The sequence below is a fragment of the Saccopteryx leptura genome, chromosome 1 (genome assembly GCF_036850995.1).
Source record: "Saccopteryx leptura isolate mSacLep1 chromosome 1, mSacLep1_pri_phased_curated, whole genome shotgun sequence".
In the NCBI taxonomy this organism is placed as follows: domain Eukaryota; kingdom Metazoa; phylum Chordata; class Mammalia; order Chiroptera; family Emballonuridae; genus Saccopteryx; species Saccopteryx leptura.
The window spans coordinates 185915803-185930500 of record NC_089503.1 but is presented as its reverse complement, the minus strand read 5'-3'; the positions used below and the strand labels follow the sequence as shown (position 1 = coordinate 185930500).

At 42.8% G+C, this 14698-nt stretch overlaps 1 protein-coding gene across 1 annotated transcript in view; it reads right to left on the bottom strand.

Annotated features, from left to right (window-relative positions):
* DISC1 (DISC1 scaffold protein) overlaps positions 1–14698 on the bottom strand; it is a 440648-nt gene that overhangs the window by 403415 nt on the left and 22535 nt on the right. The window contains 1 exon segment of the mRNA XM_066360151.1: positions 14432–14501. Coding sequence (XP_066216248.1) covers positions 14432–14501 — 70 coding nt within the window.

Below are 14698 nucleotides of genomic sequence, written 5' to 3'. Positions count from 1 at the left end.
GAAAAATATCATATGACCTCACTCATTTGAGGAATCCAATGAACAATGTGAAGCAAGGAACAGAATTGAGACAGAGGAGGGATCAAAGGACCAGAGGAAAAGAGGACAGAGGGAAAGGGGATGGTAGGAGGGGTAAACCTGAAGGGAAGTCCGGAGGGCGCTGTAGGGAGGGGGGCAAGGGAGATGTTGAGGGGAATATGTGGGAGGGGGGATGCATTCAGGGTGACACTAGAATCTATGTAAACACAATAAATTAAAATCAATAAAAATAAAGAGTAAATTAAAAAACTCCCAGAGGAACTAATTACACTAAATGCTCTGGCAGTGACTTAGGTAGCAGTCGCTTCTAAGCCACCCTTGGGGGTCATGAGAATCACCACATTCTGTAGCTTAGAGGGGCTGCTGCAGTCTCCTTCTGAACAATGAGCTTCTGTTTGGTCAGTGTTCCACCAAGCCTGTCAATTGTAACTGATGCAGTGTTGGGAGACAAATTGGCACATCGTATAAAGGTCAAGAGGAAAACTGTCCCTTCTGCTACATCACTGTCATCAACCGATAAAGGTCATTCCACCCAATACACTGCCATGACGGAAAATAACTTTGTCTACTGTGAAATATGGAGAAGTCTCTCTGCTGTGGGCTCTCCAGTTTACACCTCCTCTCAAGAGGCATTAGATAGGACCTCGAAGGTATTCTAGCTGATGCTATGATAGTAACCTGTTTGCAAACAAATTTGAACAACAACAAAAAAACACAAAAACAGCAGCTTTAAAAAACTATCTACATAGACTCCTAACATCTAAACATTTTACTCTTGATTATCATTGTAACAACTGACATTCATTCAGCATTGCATACATATAACTCAAACATTTTGCATACACCATCTCATTTCATTCTCAAAACAACCGTGTTAGGCCTGACCAGGTGGTGGCACAGTGGATAGAGTGTTGGACTGGGACATGGAGGACCCATGTTTGAAACCCTGAGGTTGACGGCTTGAGTGCGGGCTCATCCGGCTTGAGCACGGGCTCACCAGCTTGAGAGCGGGGTCACTGGCTTGAGTGTGGGATCATAGACATGACCCCAGGGTCGCTGGTTTAAGCCCAAAGGTCACTGGCTTGAAGCCCAAGGTCGCTGGCTTGAGCAAGGGGTCATTTGCTCTGCTGTAGCCCCTCAGGGCACATATGAGAAAGCAATCAATGAGCAACTAAGGTGCCACAACGAAGAATTGATGCTTCTCATCTCTCTCCCTTCCTGTCTGTCTCTATCTGTCCCTCTCTCTGTCTCTGTCTCTGTCAAAAAAAACCTGTTAGCCCATTTTACAGATGGGAAAATTGGAGCTCAGAAAAAGCTTATGTAGCTAGTGAATGACAGAGACAGACTTTTGACGTCAAGTATTTAACTAGGTTGACCTGAAAGGCACTAATACTTTAGTATTCTATTGTTAGTAGAAATAGTGACTATTAATAACATGGTAACAGTGATAATCATTCTCATTTGTAGATACAGTGTAGTCTGAACACTTACTTGTTCATCCAACAACCACTTCTTAAGAGCATGCCTTGGCCAGGAATTGTGCTAGGTGTTGGGGATGAAGTTTATATCATAAAGGGACTCTTTCTCTCCCCTGAGCTTACAGTTCAGCCAACTGGACAGACAACAGCTATATTAAAACATGATATGCGTGAGGATAGGGAAACATGCAGAGTCCCCAAAGGAAGGGATATCAGAACCAAGTCTTGATGGCCTAGTAGGGTCTGAGGTAAGGAAGGAAGTAGTGGGTACAGGCAAAGGTGAAAATCACACAGGAAAAGGCACACTGCCTCCAGGAACTACCAGAGGACTAGAGAGAAAACTACTTGGGTGAAAAAGGAGCGACAAGAAGTGAGGTTGGCAAGGGCCAGGGTGAGATGGCACTGTTGCCAGCCGAGTTTAACACTGATCCTGAAACGTCAGTCATGGAGAGAGGTGAAATGCAAAAGTGACCCTATATGCATTTGAACAAGAAGACTTTGGCAGTGCAGGTGGTAAAGGATAAAGGGGTCAAACATATAGTGATGGAAGATTTGATTTTGGGTGGTAGGCACACAATGCAATATACATATCATAGAACTCTACCCTTTAAACTTATATACAGTAATTTTATTAGCCAATGTCACCTCAATCAATTTAATTTAAAAAAATAAAAGAAGGCCTGGCCTTTGCTGGTTGGCTCAGCAGTAGCATGTCAGCCTGGTGTGTGAAAGTCCCAGGTTCGATTAACGGTCAGGGCACACAGGAGAAGTGACCATTTGCTTCTCCACTCCTCCCCTTCCTTCTCCTCTCCCTCTTTCTCTTCCGCACCAGCAGCCTTGGCTCGACATCAGCCCAGGTGCTGAGGATGGCTCCATGGAGCCTCCACTTCGGGCACTAAAAAGAGCTCAGTTACAAGCATAACCCCAAGATGGGCAGAGCATTGGCCCCAGACAGGGGTTGCTGGGTGGATCTCAGTCAGGACACATACAGGAGTCTGTCTATCTCCCCTCCTCTCACTTGTTCAAAGAAGAAAAAATAAATACATAAAAGAAAAATAAATAAAAATTTTAGAAAATAGAAAGACTGGCTATAATATGAAAGAGGAATCCGAGGTGGAGGGGTGAGAAGGACACAAAGACGAGTGGGTTAGTCCTGGCAGAAAATGACAAGCTCCAAGGACAGCTCACATCTCATGGAAGAGCTATGCAGAAGATGAAATCTGAAAGTTGCTGCAGCTCTGCGTCCAAGGCAAGGGGAGAGCCACGCACGACCCCAGGCTTTCTTGCCTGAATTGCATTTGCTGCAGGAGGAAATACAGCAAGAACAGCTGGGCTGAGGGACAGACAAGATCCAGAATCTACAGAAGAGGGTGACAGGAAAAACAGTCTTTAGATCTCAGGCAGGACACCCTACACAATAGTATGGGGGGAAAGGTGATGTCACCAATACAAGTCCTTTTTCTTTTTAATGGATAGATCTGGCTGTCAGAAAACAAATGAACAATGAAAACAATTCCCAGGCAGATAGTCAGGCAGATTATTGACATGAGGAGGTCACAGGAGTGCCTGGTGACTGTGTTCCCAGAACACAAGAACCGGAAGGCATTCTGTTGAAGGGTTTGGAGACTTCCAGAAACCACAAGAGAGGTGGTCTCTCTTCACTGATTTACATTACAACTCTACTCTGTCCTTACTTGGAATACATGCCACCTTGATCTTCCCTCATTGACAAACAAGACCAAAAGGTTAATGCAGGACTAACTGTAATGACAGTGAGGCAGGGGCAGCAGGGGAAGCTGGTTCAAAACTATGTTAAGACTCCTGGTTCCAAGCAGGACCAAGGTAGGGTGAACAATTCCTCCTAGAAATTCTACCCACAACCCATGAGAGGCAGGGTGTCTGCCTGTTTCAACTGAAGACCTTGGTCAGCCTTCAAATATTTATATACAGTCAGAGGTTTTGTTTCCAAGTCTTCTGGGAAACATTCAAATTTTCCTAGATAACTTTTTTTTTCAAAAAGTGAGTCACAATTCACCTCCCAAAGGCAGGGTCTCCAGAGTGGCTGCCGTGCCTATGCAGTACTCCACAGAAGCCGTCGGCAGAAAGCACATGGGAGACGGGCTGCAGAGCTTACGAAATCAGGAAAAGCAGCCACACACAGCTTTCCTCTGGTGTGACTCTCTGTCACCCAGAATGTGCTGGTAGTACCTTTGCTGTCAATTTTTTATTAGACAGGATGCAAGATTTAATTAAGTGCCTGAACAGTTTATGAAAACAAATTAGCTGTCCAGCGATGCATACCAAGTGCAAGGAGCCCGGTGAAGCAGCAGGGCATCATACCACTGCCCTTACCCAGAGGAAGAAGGCCCCATGTTTATGAACAGTGATTTGAAAAGGGCAGAGTAAATTGTTGCCTGGAAATTGCACCTTAACCCTCTCTGCTCTCGAGGGTGCAGGTCACAGGACTGCAGGCGCACACAGAAAAATGACCAGCACAGAGAATCAATCTCTCCAATCACTCCTTTGCTCGTCTTTAGTACCCCATTTATGTCTCATTTTCTTTTTTTTTCCACTTTTTCCATCTACCCTCAAATCAGGATAACCAATTCTTTCAGAGCCCAAGCAGGGTTTCAATTTCAAGTTCTCAATGTCATCCAGTGTCATGTAGCAGAGAATGAGGTAGAGAATGAGAGATTCAAGGTCATGAAATTTAGACCACAGAGGAGAAAAAGTTTGACATGGGAAAATAGGAAGCATAGTCAAGCTTTAAATCAGGGGTCCCCAAACTTTTTACACAGGGGGCCAGTTCACTGTCCCTCAGACTGTTGGGGGGCCGCCACATACAGTGCTCCTCTCACTGACCACCAGTGAAAGAGGTGCCCCTTTCCGGAAGTGTGGCGGGAGCTGTATAAATGGTTTCAGGTGGCCACATGCGGGCCGCAAGCCGTAGTTTGGGGATGCCTGCTTTAAATGCTTCGTTACAATTTGCATGTTTTAATGCATGTTGTTCCACCTCATTTCTGAAACTTTTTGCACTTGAAAGAAATTAGGTTACATGCAAATAAGCTTCTTACTGCCAAAGAGAAAAGAAGCCACACTGCTCGGCCCTGCATTCTGCATGTGAACTGCTGGCTGAGAGATGGCTCGGAAGCAGCCACACTTCACGCAGCATTTCTAACACACAGCAGCCAGGGCTGGGGGTGAGGGTGGGGCTGGACAACAAAACAAAAGAAACAAATAGTACTTCGCTACCTGTGTGCCCTTGTCATCACAGCTAACCCTTCCCCCATGCTGCAGGATATTTATTTATTATTATTATGTTAGCAAGAGAAACAGAGAGAGGGACAGACAGTAACAGACAGACAGGAAGGGAGAAAGATGAGAAGCATCACTTCTTCATTGTGGCACCCTAGTTGTTCATTGATTGCTTTCTTATATGTACCTTGACTGGGGGGCTCCAGCCAAGTCAGTGACCCCTTGCTCAAGCCAGCGACCTTGGGCTCAAGCCAGTGACCTCAGGTTCAAGCCAGTGACCATGGGGTCATGTCTATGATTCCACACTCAAGCCAGTGACCTTGAGCTCAAGCTGGTGAGCCCACACTCAAGCCGGATGAGCCTACACTCAAGCCAGCGACTTTGGGCTTTCAAATTTGGGTTCTCTGCATTCCAGGCTGTCACTTTATCCAATGTGCCACCTTCTAGTCAGGCAGGACAGACATTATTATTCCCAGTTTATCTAGGTGCAAACTGTGCTCAAGGACAGGTGACAGAATGAAAGGGAACTGCCACTCACACACAGTGCCCTCACCTGGTCCTGGGATACTCCACTCTACAGTCCTCACCCAGAGGTGAGGGTGGCAGGTTAGAAAACACTTCCCAGCTCATCGTATGTAAATGGCACCTCTACTAAAAATACAGAGAAAATTAAAGCTAAATATGTAAATGAACACTTGTTCCTATTTTTTACAGCTCACAAAGGTATTCTTAAGTACTGACTATCCCAGGTTGAATAAGAGTTAATTATTTCTAATTGTCACTTCATGTAGAAATAGAAGAGTTAATCCTGCCAACTGAATTCATCAGTCAGTCGATTCACTGACAGGATGTGAGCCAGTCAGCACCATATTTTATATATATATATATATTTATATATATATATTTATATATATATATTTATATATTATATAATATATATTATATATATATATTATATATATATATATAATATATATATATATATATATAAAATAAGCAGCTGATGGCAGAACTTTGCATAAATTTAACACACAAAGACCTGCTAGACCCTATCACGGTCAGAGAAAAATCAAAAGTTCCTTTGCTTCCCAGAAAGGATTAGGACAAAGATCTCTGGGAAATCTGTAATAAGAGGCAAGTTTCAGCTGATACGTGAGAGCAGTTCTGGGAGGTTATGGGCTGTTCTGACTGACCACAGTTTCCCCTGGTCCAATGGAGTGCCTAGACACAGCGGGCACTCAATAAAAGTTTCCTGATTCAATGAATGAACTCTGTTCAGTGTTTTCATTTTAATCTTCTTCCATATTTTTAACATCCCTCATTTGCTCTCAGTCATTCTTAATTACTTCTTGTGTGTGTGTTTCACTAGGCAGTGCATGACTGACTACTTTTTACCTACTCAACACCAGACAAGCAAGCATGCCCCTTATCACTAGACAGGCCAGGAAACATGTTTGACTAAGTAACAGCCTCACAGCTTTAGCTACAGTAATTGGTCCAAGGAGTTAGCGTCTGACCCTAGCCCACCATGGAACTCTCATCCTGGAGCCAAGGAGGAGCCCCCTTCTTCTCTAGTTAGGGTACTGTTAACACAAAAGTCTTGAACTGCCATGTGTAATTATTTTAAAACATTCCCACATCAAAAAGTGGTCTAATTCCTTTCCCCTTGAATAGGGGATGATTTTGGTGACTTGCTTCAAATGAATAGAACAGGGTGAAATTAACACTACAAAATTTTTGAGATGAGGTCATAAAAGATGATCAAGTTTCCTCCAATGTTCTCTCCCTCTATCCCTCTATCTCTCTCTCTCTCTCTCTCTCTTCCTCTCTCTCTCTGTACAGCCACCATCACACTGTGACGAGCCCAAGCAGCCCCAGGAAAGGTCACAAGTAGGTGTTCCAGCCCCAGGTGACAGCAGCATCAAGGACTCCCCATAAAAGCCAGCCTTCAGATGGCCAGTGGCCCCACTCTTCAAGCTGCCCCAGCCAATGCCAAATGGAGCAAAGAAAGGCTATCTCCGCTGAAATTTCCCCAAACCACAGATTTTTCAGGCACAATAAATGTTGTCATTTTGATAAGCCACTAAGCTTGAGGGCAGTTTGTTGCACAATAGATAACAGGGACAGGTTTGGGTGACATGGTGAGGTCCTGCCACAACAAAGCCCAAAATACATGGCAACAGAGTTTGGACAGGGCAAAGCATGGGAGTTGGAAAGGCCTTAAAGAAACAATTAGGAGAATCATAAACGATCTACAGGCAGATGTTGGTGCAGACTTAAAGGAAAGAGGAAATGTTATTGTAAGCTGAAAGAAAGAACCCGTGTTTAGCAGCTAAAACTTTAGAAACACTGTCACTAAAAGGTGACATGGGAAATAGAAAATGCGCCTATTGAGTTGGGTGGTTGGGCTGAGGTTTCCAGGCAGGGGACTGAAGGGCTTCTTCTCACCACTCATAGTCTCAGGAACAGAGAGAGAAATAAGCTACAGAAGTGACTGTTACCATAAAAGGAGCCAGGACTGGCTGCGAGGGAAATTAAAACTATTCCCAGCCTCTCCAGATGACAAATGATGCTGAGATTAAGAAATGGCTTCCAAGCAAAGAGCCAACCCAGAGTGCTGCCAAGAAAATATGGTCAAAAGATGAGGCCAAAGGCAAAACTGTAAACCCTTTGTAAGGTCTCAAAAAGACCATAGGCCCTTTAAGATAGTCAAACAGCCCTTTAGGAATCTGAAGGGCACTGTCTTCTGTCTCCCCGAGTCTTATAGAGAGCCTAAAAAAGAGGCTTATCATGAAGAGACTTGTAGGTACAGCTTCTGTCTAATGGACTGGAAGATAAATTAGTTCAGATAAAAGCCAAAATGTTTTTAAGAGAATTATGCCAAACTGAAAAAGAACAGAAAATACAAAACGGGGGGAAAAAAGGCATTTGGACACCAAACTTAGATGGGTGAAAAGCAGGCTGGGAACAGTTCTTGGCTACAAACTGAGGTTTCTTCTTATGGACAAGGAAGGATGACTCAGAGTTTGGAATCAAGAGCCCAGAGGTCAGAGTTAAGTGCCACAAAAAATTATTTCCAGGCAGTAAGGCTACACTTCAATAATTAAGGAATCGATAACAGGTGCCCAGCTGGATTTCAGAATTGTTATGGGCCAGTGGCTGCTGTGTGCCTCCCACATCCCCTCATTTTGAACAGGTATCTATAGCACCTGTGCCACCATCATATATTGGGACTGTGGGGTTGACAGTCTGTATCTTTAGTACACAGGTGTTCAGATCAGAGAAACTATACTCAAAGAATCACACCCAAGCAGCCTCATCTGCACCTGTACCTGCATTAGATGCAGAGCTCGCAAACATAAAGCCCAAGCATGACGCCATAACATGAGTCTTCTGAGAGATCTTGAGAGAGGATAAGTATATTTTGCATGTGGGAAGAATGTAATAACATTTGAGAATAGAGGACAGTCTCTGATGGTTTTAAAAGATTTCCACAAATTCTTTAGACACTCCTTCCATTAACAGATGGAGTCTAATTACCCTACCCTTGAATATGGGTCACCTTTACTTTTAACAAATAAAATGCAACAGTTATAACACTGACTGACTTCTGAGGTCTATAATAAATGATAGTTTTTGTCTAGCTCTCTCTCAGGATGCCACTACCACACCATGTGAAAGCCAAGCAGCCACATAGAAAAGCTACACGTAAATGTTCCAGCCATGGTCCCAGCCAAGTACCAGTAGATAGCATCAATCACCAGACATGTGAGTAAGTAAAACTACAGGTGAACCAACCCCCAGCCTTCACGCTGCCCTAGCTGATGTCTGGAGTGATGATGAGTTGTACCCTCTTAGCCCAGACCAAATATTGGTTGATGAGCAAAATAAACACTGTCATTAAAACAGCTCTGTTGAGTATAATTCATATTCCTTACAATTTATACAGTTAAAGTGTACAGTGTGTCCAATGGGCTTTTTGGTACAGTATATTATTAATTTTTAGAATTGTAATATACATAACAAAATTTGCTATTCTGACCATTTTTAAGGGTACAATTCATTAAATACATTCACAATGTTATGTAATCGTCACCACTTTCCACTGCCAAAACTTTTTATCATCTCAAACAGAACCTATGTGACTGTTAGGCAATAACTCTCCATTCTCCCCTCCCCCAACCCCTATTAGTCTTCTTTATGTTTTTGAATTTGCCTGTACTCGGTATTTCATACAAGTGGAATCATATAATATTTGCCCTGTTGTGTCTGGGTTATGTCATTTAATGTTTTCAAGATTTTTCCATGCTGTGGCATGTATCAGAACTTCATTCCTTTTTATGGCTGAATAATATTCCATCGCATGGATATTTGTTTGTTTATCCATTCATCTACTGATGAACTTGTTTCTACCTTTTGGCTAATTTGAATAATGCTGCAGTGAACACTGGCATACAAACACCCAAGTCCCTGCTTTCAATTCTTTTGGAACATATTTAAAAGGAATATAGTCAATAAGATTGAGATAATGGTGACAGATGATTACTAAATTTAGTGGTATAATCAAATTGTATGGTATAAAAATGTTGAATCACTATACTGTACTCCTGAAACTAATATAACCAATATAATACTGTATATCAACTATACTTAAATAGAAATATATATTTAGCCTGACCAGGCCATGGCACAATGATGTAGGTAGAGTGTCAGCCTGGGATGCTGAGGATCCAGGTTCGAAACCCCAAGGACACTGGCTGGAGTGTGAGATCATAGACACAACCCCATGGTCACTGGCTTGAGCAAGGGGTCACTAGCTCAGCTGTAGCCTCCTAGTCAAGGCACATATGAGAAAGCAATCAATGAACAACTAAGGTGCCGCAGATATGAATTGATGCTTCTCATTTTTCTCCCTTCTTGTCTGTCTGTCCCTGTCTATCCCTCTCCCTCTCTCTCTCTGTCTCTCTCTCTTGCAAAAAAAAAAAATGTTGAATCACTATATTGTACTCTTAAAACTAATATAACCAACATAAGATTGTATATCAATTATATTTAAATAAAAGTATAAATTTAGCCTGACTAGGAAGTAATGCAGTGGACAGAGCATCAACCTGGGATGCTGAGGATGGAGATTTGAAACCCCAAGGTCGCCAGCTTGAGCGCAGGCTCATCTGGCTTGAGTGCAAGCTCACCAGCTTGAGCGTTGGGTCCCTGGCTTGAGCATGGGATCGTATTTATGATCCCATAGTCACTGGCTGGAGCCCAAAGGTCACCGATTTAAATAAAGCCCAAGGTCACTGGCTTGAGCAAGGGGTCACTAGCTCAGCTGGAGCCCCCGGTCAAGGCACATATGAGAAAGCAATCAGTGAACAACTAAGGTGCTGCAACTATGAGTGATTTTTTCTTATCTCTCTCCCTTCCTGTCTCTTTCTCTTGGGAAAAAAATATATATATATAAAATATATATATATATATATAACATATATGTGTGTGTATAAATTTAGATTTTTAAAAATAAAATTGCTTGTTAATAAGGTAATTCTATGTTTAGCTTCTCAACTATTAAACTACTCTTTTTTTTTAAGTGAGAGGAGGGGAGACAGATTCTTGCATGTGCCCAACAAGGGTCTACCTGGCAACCTCTGTCTGGGGCCAATGCTCGAATCAACCTAGCCATCCTCAACGCCCCGGGCCAACGCTTGAACTAATCAAACCATTGGTTGTGAGAGGGGGAGAGAGGGAGAAGGGGGAAGAGGAAGGAGAAGAGAAGCAGATGGTCATTTTTCATGTGTGCCCTCGCCCGGGATCCAACCTGGGACGTCCGCATGCTGGGCCGATGCTCTAGCTATTGAACCAACTGGCCAGAGTTTCAACAAATCTTATTAAAACAAATTCTCCACTTCAGTGCTATCCCAAACTTCCCTAATGAGTTAACAATCAATGTACAAGCCTTTCTTGATCACCTACTATGTGCCAGCCTACACACTGAGCCCTATAGTGATCCATTTCAGATAAGAGCCAGTGTTAAATCTTATGTCAAGACAACTGAATTTTTTGGATAGCAGCATGTGGTTACGGTGGCTTTTCCACTTCTTTGCCTTCTCTAAGTGCATCCTACTGAGGGGGAACAAATTGCATCCTACTGAGGGGGAACAAATTTTTGCCACCCCAAAATATGCCTTTGGGGAATACTGATTATTTTAAATTTATAAGGTTATTTTTAAGAAACAAAAGACTTAACAAGAGCCTTTTATTCATCCTCCTTTCCTTACCTAAAAGAATTCAATGAGAAACTCCTGCTTAAAGAAAGGGAGCTGTCACCCTCGCATAATATAACCAAAGTGTGGCAGACTGAGTAGAACTTGCAAAGTCTGTTAGACGCCACTGTGTTCTGTTGTTTTTGGGTGGCCCGGCAAGAGTTTATTTACTGTATTTACCCATGTATAAGACACTCCCATGTATAAGAAGCACCTTAATTTTGGGGCCCAAAATTTGAAAAAATGTATTACATAAAATTATTGAACTCATTTTATTCATCATAAAATGCATACAACTCTTCATCACTGTCAAAACTCTCATCCATTAGCTTGTCCTTATCTGTGTCTGATGATGAATCACTGTCTTCAACAAGGAGCGCAAAAATAAGCACAAAAAAGCAGGAAATGCAAGTAAAAACATCTAAAACCACTGTATAAAGCACACCCAGTTTTTAGACCCCCAATTTTTTGGAAAATGGTATATCTTATACATGGGGAATACGGTACCCAATGTTTGTTCCTTCTCATTACCTGTGAGTTGCCTACCTTACCTTGAAGTCCAAACCACTATCTCCTCTTTTGTTCTTTAGGTCAAGATGGCCTATGAGCCTCAATTGCCCAGTTTGTCCTCAGGTCCTATATTCTTATGAAGCCCCTGTATGCACATACATGATAAATCTGGTTATTTTCTCCTGGTTACCTAGTTCGTGTTAATTTGATTAGACCAGCCAGAAGAGCTGGGAAGGACAGAGGGGAAATTATTTTTCCTCCCCTACACTACTCGCCCTTCGAGGCCCAGTAACTACTGCCTCCTCCACAGGCGGCGACCCTTCAGCCACCCCCACCCTCTAACAGCAGCAATTTCTCTCCTTTTGTCAGTTTTATAAGAATATGGTATGTGTAGTTTTATTATCATTATTGTGCACTGGGCTGTGCCCGCCCTGGACCACACACACCCGGAGATGACCATCCTGAGATGCTCACTTCCCTGTATCCTCTCCAGACTCAGTGCAGTTCGCAGGTGTGAGCATCATTTGGGAGCTTAGTGAGCACAGAGGGTCGGTCTCCAGCTCCAGCCTAGACTGACTCAGTCAGAACGTGCACTGAACACACTACCAGGTGATTCAGATATACACTAAAGTTTGAGAAGCTCTGTTATATATAATGGGTGCTCAATGGGTACTTTTTACATAACAGCCAACTTCTACACAAAAACCACCCCTCGTCCACGCCACCTTGAGGGCTGCACAGGAGCTGAGGAATAGCCCTGTCTTGCAACAAGATTGTTTCTTCCTTGCTCGCAGTCCAGCTTGCCATCCATGGTCTCTGGGCCTTCAGGCAGCAAGCCATATATTTGTTCAATCACAAAACACTGGCTGAATGCTCCTCTACCATGTGCCAGGCACTTGGCATATTTCACAGGAACATTTACTTCTCAACACATTGAACCAGGTTTGCAGGTTTGGAAAGTTTAAACAGAAAGAGAATGGCATGTGACTCAGTGTGTTAAGTGACTACTAGGGTGCTTGTCCACTCCATGACAGACACCCAGCCCCAGGACTCTGTGAGATGTGGCACCATGGGCCTGGTTCTCATGGAGTAATGCCCTGGATCAGCAAGTATTACTTGCAAGTAACATCAGCATGTATCCCAGTGACCTGATTCAGTAGATAGTGGCATCAGACAAGAACAAATACATAAATACTAAATAAAGATACTTTATTTTTTTAGCTTCCCTGACGAAGTATATCCTACCCAACCTTGGTGTTCCCTTAGGTGTTTCGGAGCTATTTGAAAAAAAAGACTAATGAAGTCCATTGAGAGAACCAAGTCTAAAAAGTCACCAGGTCTTGATCAGAAAAAGACAGTCTGGTTTTCCACTGGTGTCACAGTCTTGTGTTACTGCAAGAGCTGTATTATTAAAGGGGCGGGGGGATCCAAGACTCAACCCACAGCCGAGAAAATAAATTAATGCAATAGTGGAAAGCTTCAAAACTAGGTTTACTTGTCTTTCACAGGCAAAAGCCAGCAGGTACATCCTGGTCCAGGAATAGCTCACTTGCTTTCTTTCTACAGCTGTGCTGGGTGGGGGTGGTACTTCTCTGCCCAGAATTGCCCCCTCTCTCACACTTTTCATCCTCCACATAGCATCATTATGAAATCAAGATGGCCTGTAGAGAGAGGAGTGGAAGGGTTCAGAGAGTTCCATCTCCATCCCCAAATCCTTCTCCTTCCTCCCACCCTGCCCCTGACATCACTTTCCAAACTCAACCTCAATAGAATATGTAATGAGAACACCAGACACTGGCTCTGGGGATTCCTTAAAACAGTATTTGCAACCTCCTCTTGAAAATCACTCACCCCTTTCCTGTAGTGCGCTCATTACTATGGTCTGTGAAGCATTCATTGAGAATACCAGAATACGGCCCAACTAGGTGGAAGACCATAACCTCAAGGCTAACGAGCTTCCCAAATAATCTATAAGTCTATATTCTATGTCTAGACCAATCTTGGGTATGCTAAACAAATATCTATCAAGTTCATAGTGTCTGGGGCGGGGGGTGATTAGAAATTATTTTAAGTTCTCTCTGTTCCCCACTTCCAGCAGAAATGGGTATGAAATCTTACAATCAGTATCCGAAGTCCTTATGATTGTTCCCAGGCCAACCACACCTGAATCGTTCCTCTAACACAGTCTACCCTGTGTCCACTCAGCCGCCATGTCAGCCCTCGTCTCTACTGGTCCTGTTCCTATTTTGGTTCCACACTGTCGCTGGTTTTTTTTCTGGCTTCTGACCAACTCCTCCACATTTTGGCCTCATGTTGTTACCTCTCCTTTCTAGCTTGGACATTCGGGCCATCTTCACAGAAACCTGATAGATTTGATGCCTGCAGCAGAGCCTGGCACCTTTCAAACCCATCCCGTTTCCCATCTCTGAGCCTGGAGAGTAAGAAGTCAAAGTGCTCAGTAAGAGCTTACATTTACATACATCATAAGGTCAGAGACTGTGTCTTCCTTGCCTTCCTATTCCTGCCACATTGCCAAGCACATAATAGATGTTCAACAAATATGTTTTAATGAATGAGTAATTATAGATCTATCACACCTTAGGCAGGCAGATGACAAGTTGATAGGGCTTTTATACTATAGTTTAAGTACTCCACATTTCCAAACAATCAATAAAGTTATACTTATAACCCAAGGGATTAATGCTCATAAAATGTTTTAAAATCCACAAAATAATAATGCTGTGAAATGATCCACTGTCACCGAGCAGACATGATCAGAGGAAATTACCACAATTCATTAGGGGTGTGGAAGACAGATCTGAGCAAGAAAAGAATGAGAAATGGGACTTTCAGGGAAAAGAAGAAATATTCAATAAACAGAGTCAAACTCACCCTTATCATAATCATCATCCTCAACTGCTTTTTCTTGGAGTTTCTGAAGCTTTAATTGTAAGGTGTTTACCTAGATTGTATTGGAGGAGAAAAATGAAAACCAAATTAAAATAGCATTCAAGCAAACTTATTTTAGTAAAGTTAAGAGCATTTAGAAACCATTTCACACCTGAATTTCTTTATTCTTATTTAAAAATGGAACCACAAATGTACATTTTCTAATGCCAGATGAATTACTTTCTTACACACCAAAAAAGCTATATAAAG